At 33.8% G+C, this 3,792-nt stretch overlaps 1 protein-coding gene across 1 annotated transcript; it reads left to right on the forward strand.

The window, feature by feature from the left end:
* The first annotated feature begins 1,669 nt into the window (after nucleotides 1-1,669).
* On the forward strand, nucleotides 1,670-3,121 carry LOC108782753 (uncharacterized). Its single transcript, XM_018551109.1, has 2 exons — nucleotides 1,670-1,969; nucleotides 2,423-3,121. The coding sequence occupies exons 1-2, from the start codon at nucleotides 1,670-1,672 to the stop codon at nucleotides 3,119-3,121; spliced, it is 999 nt and encodes a 332-aa protein (XP_018406611.1).
* The last annotated feature ends 671 nt before the right edge of the window (nucleotides 3,122-3,792 follow it).

Below are 3,792 nucleotides of genomic sequence, written 5' to 3' on the forward strand. Positions count from 1 at the left end.
ATAGTATGGGTCGTGAAACATTTTCGACCCTATTTATATGGTACAACGTTTACCATTGTGACAGACCACAGACCATTAATCTGACTATTCAATGTCACAGATCCAGGTTCTAGATTAATTAGATGGCGACTAAAATTAGCGGAGTACGATTATAAAATCGTACACAAAAAGGGCAAATGCAATACAAATGCCGATGCATTAAGCAGAAATCCAGTTACGGACGACCCACACGTCAATCTCATTCATCCGGAAGAAGAAGGACGGCAAGAAGAAGAAGAAGAAGAGGAAGAAACAATTAAAGAATATACGGCTGAGGAGAAACGCCGCATACTATACGAGTATCACGACGCTCCGTTAGGGGGGCATCAAGGGGTCGCGCGGACACTGAACCGTATCCGATTACTACATAACTGGAGAGGCATTACTCGAGACGTCGAGGAATACATAAGCAAATGTGAATATTGCCAAAAGAACAAATTAAGTAAAAAGACGAAGATGCCATTAGTAATTACAGACACGCCTACGAAACCGTTTGAAAAATGTGCATTAGATATCGTAGGGCCATTAACTGTCACAACCAATGGGAATAAATATATCCTGACCTTCCAGGACAACTTAACTAAATTCAGTAAAGCTATTCCTATAAATAATCAAGAAGCGGCTACCGTCGCGAAAGCATTCGTGATCAAAATAATAGTAGAACACGGTACGCCGGATAAAATCCTTACCGATCAAGGTACTAACTTTATTAGCGAGATGTTTAAGAATACTTGCAAATTATTGAAAATAGAAAAGATACAAACGACAGCCTATCATCCGGAGAGTAACGGAGCCTTAGGCTGAAATCACACGATGCGGAATAGGACTGCGGAATAGAGAGTGCGTCATTGAAGCAACCAATCAGCTCTATTCCGCATTTTTTCATCACGCAAATTTTGTGTGCTATGTTCACATGGTGCGTCATAAGATCTTTTCTTTATTCCTGTACTATATGAACTGGTGTAAGAAGTTGAAGTGAAATAATATGTATTTGTTTCACTTTAACTTATTGTACTGTGTGTACCAGTTCAGACGGTGTAGGAATAAAGAACAGATCTATAGATTCATCGAGGATAAATATAGTTTAGAAATTATTAACTTTATGTTAATAATTTGCTTATTAAAATGAAATGCAATTTCTCAAATTGTAGAAATAATTATCATTGTAATAGTATTTAATATTTTGCAATTAATTTTTACAATTTAAAAAAAATTTACTATCATGTTTCCGCACCGTGTGAACAAGGCACATCGAAATCATACGTAATGCGTCATGCCTCATTGTTCTTTTATTTTAACATTTATATTTGCGCACTCTTTTAGTTTTCATTATAGTTTTCACAAGTTTTTATCATGGATGAAAAATTAATTATGTTAATTGAGGCTATTAAACACTGGATGAAGATTTACTTAAAAACTCCAATGATGCAGTATCGAAAGGAGAAAATAAGATTAACTTTGCTCAAATTATACTCAATTTACGTTGCTTTATCAGAAAAAAAAATCTAAAAGAAGTGTATAGGTCAGGCCCATTTATTCAATAGAGCAACGGTTGCGCCAAGGTGATAGTAACAATTTAATCAACATGCTGAGAGTAACTGACCCTTCGCTTCATTTTAATTATTTAAGAATGGATGTTGGTACCTTCGAGTATCTTATTTCAATAATAGGTCCTGGAATTGAAAAGCAAACAAATATTAGAGAACCAATTGCTTCTCATACAAGGTTGCAAATTTGCTTGAGGTACTTAGCCAGTGGAGACAGCATGAGATCAATAGGATATGCATTTCGAGTTTCTCCAAATACTGTTTCGCAAATAATTCATGAAACTTGTGATGAAATATGGCTTAAATTGAAGGATTTAGTTATGCCAATACCAAACAAGGATGCGTGGACAAAGATTGCAAAAGACTTTATTCAGACATCTTTTGTACTTTACATTCATAAAATAGATTGATTTAAAACTAATATGAGAATAGGGCTACGAGCCTGAGATTCATTAAAATCTTTAATTCTCTTAATTCTAATATATTGCGAAGAATATCACGTAATGTTGGCGTTTCGTCCCGGCTTTCAATACTGGACTCATCAGTAAGGTATTGTAATGGAAGCCTACCTTAGACGCCTGTTTTAGTTATTAAATCGAGATTCTATATATACAGATATACGCGTATCAAAGCACTTGCGAGAATCTTAGCGAATATCTATAGACCTCTGATGGCGGGTCGACGTAGTAATATTCTTCGCAATATATTATTCAAAGTGATATATGTATATGTATTCCCTTCCCACCCCACGCGCCGAAATATCTTCGGTCTTTAAACGCAACTCTATAAACTGAAATAACTATAAACTGAAAGATTGATTAAAAATTAGATTACAGGCTCCTCCTGACAGTGGCTCAGTCTACTATAATTACAAAAGAACTCATAGCTTCAATCTCACTGGCATTTCAGATGCACACTACCGATTTATTTTGGTAGACGTAGGAGCAGAAGGTTGTTGTAGCGATACTGGAGTTTTTGCTAATAGCAAAATAAAATCAAGGCTAGATGCAAATACTTTAAATGTGCCTCCACCTTCTGTAGTTAATCAGTACGAATTGCCATTCGTTTTGGTGGCCGATGAGGTATACCCGCTATCATCGTACTTGATGCGACCTTATCCAAAAAGCTCACAGCTAAATTTGAAAAAAAAGATATTTAATTATCGTCTCAGCAGAGCCAGACGAGTTATCGAAAGTGCTTTTGGCATACTCGCAGCCAGGTGGCGAATTTTTCGAAGACCAATCAATACCTACGTCTTGAAAGCTAAAAAAATAGTGTTGGTCACTGTCTGTTTGCACAATTTTATCATCACTAAGGAACTTGAAAAGCGTCCTCAAGAAAGACAATACTTACAATATAATGGACACGACAGGCAGCAAACATCGCTTGGCATTAGAAACATACAAAATCAGATTAACCAAGATGTTATTTCACACAATTTGTCCAGTATTTACAGAGATAGATTTACTAACTATTTTATAAATGAAGGCGCTGTACAATGGCAATGGGAGAAAGCTGAGAATAATGAATTTTAATATAATAATAATATAGAAAATGGAAGGTATATATTTTAATTAACTACATAAATAATTTTATAAGCAAACATGAAACCTATACAGTTTTGTACTTTATTATTTCTTTGTCAAGAATGAGAATAAAAAAAGTTTACATCAAAATATATTAATTTTTTAAATATAAATCTAAATTATAAAAGTCCTGCCTCTTCTTCTGCTTTTAATGCATCCATCATAATTTTAGTTTCAAGTAGTCTTCTATTTTTATATGGCAATTTTCTTAAAATATCGCCCAGTTGAATTAAAAATCCTTCAACACCATCAGCAGTTTTATTACCATCCGATAACACTTTTAACAAGTCCTTTTTGAAATCAACATTTGATGGCTGCTTCCTTGGATCTAAAACACAATATAATAAGCTGATTAGTATCTACATGATTAAATTGTTTGTTAATTTAATTTTTGAAATTACGTACTCTGGCTTTGGAGTTGTGTTTCAAGACTGATAAAATCTTGCGCAGTTTGGACTACAAATTGTAAAAAAAAGTAAAAAATTCACAGAATATTATTAAGCACCAAGATTTGCTTTGATCCTAAATGACCTTTATTTATTGTATTTGAACAATATAACAATATTGTATATTTCGTCGATTTCATTTAATGAAATAATTTATTAGATATATTATATATA

Source organism: Cyphomyrmex costatus, unplaced genomic scaffold, assembly GCF_001594065.2.
Source record: "Cyphomyrmex costatus isolate MS0001 unplaced genomic scaffold, Ccosl1.0 scaffold1341, whole genome shotgun sequence".
Taxonomy (NCBI): domain Eukaryota; kingdom Metazoa; phylum Arthropoda; class Insecta; order Hymenoptera; family Formicidae; genus Cyphomyrmex; species Cyphomyrmex costatus.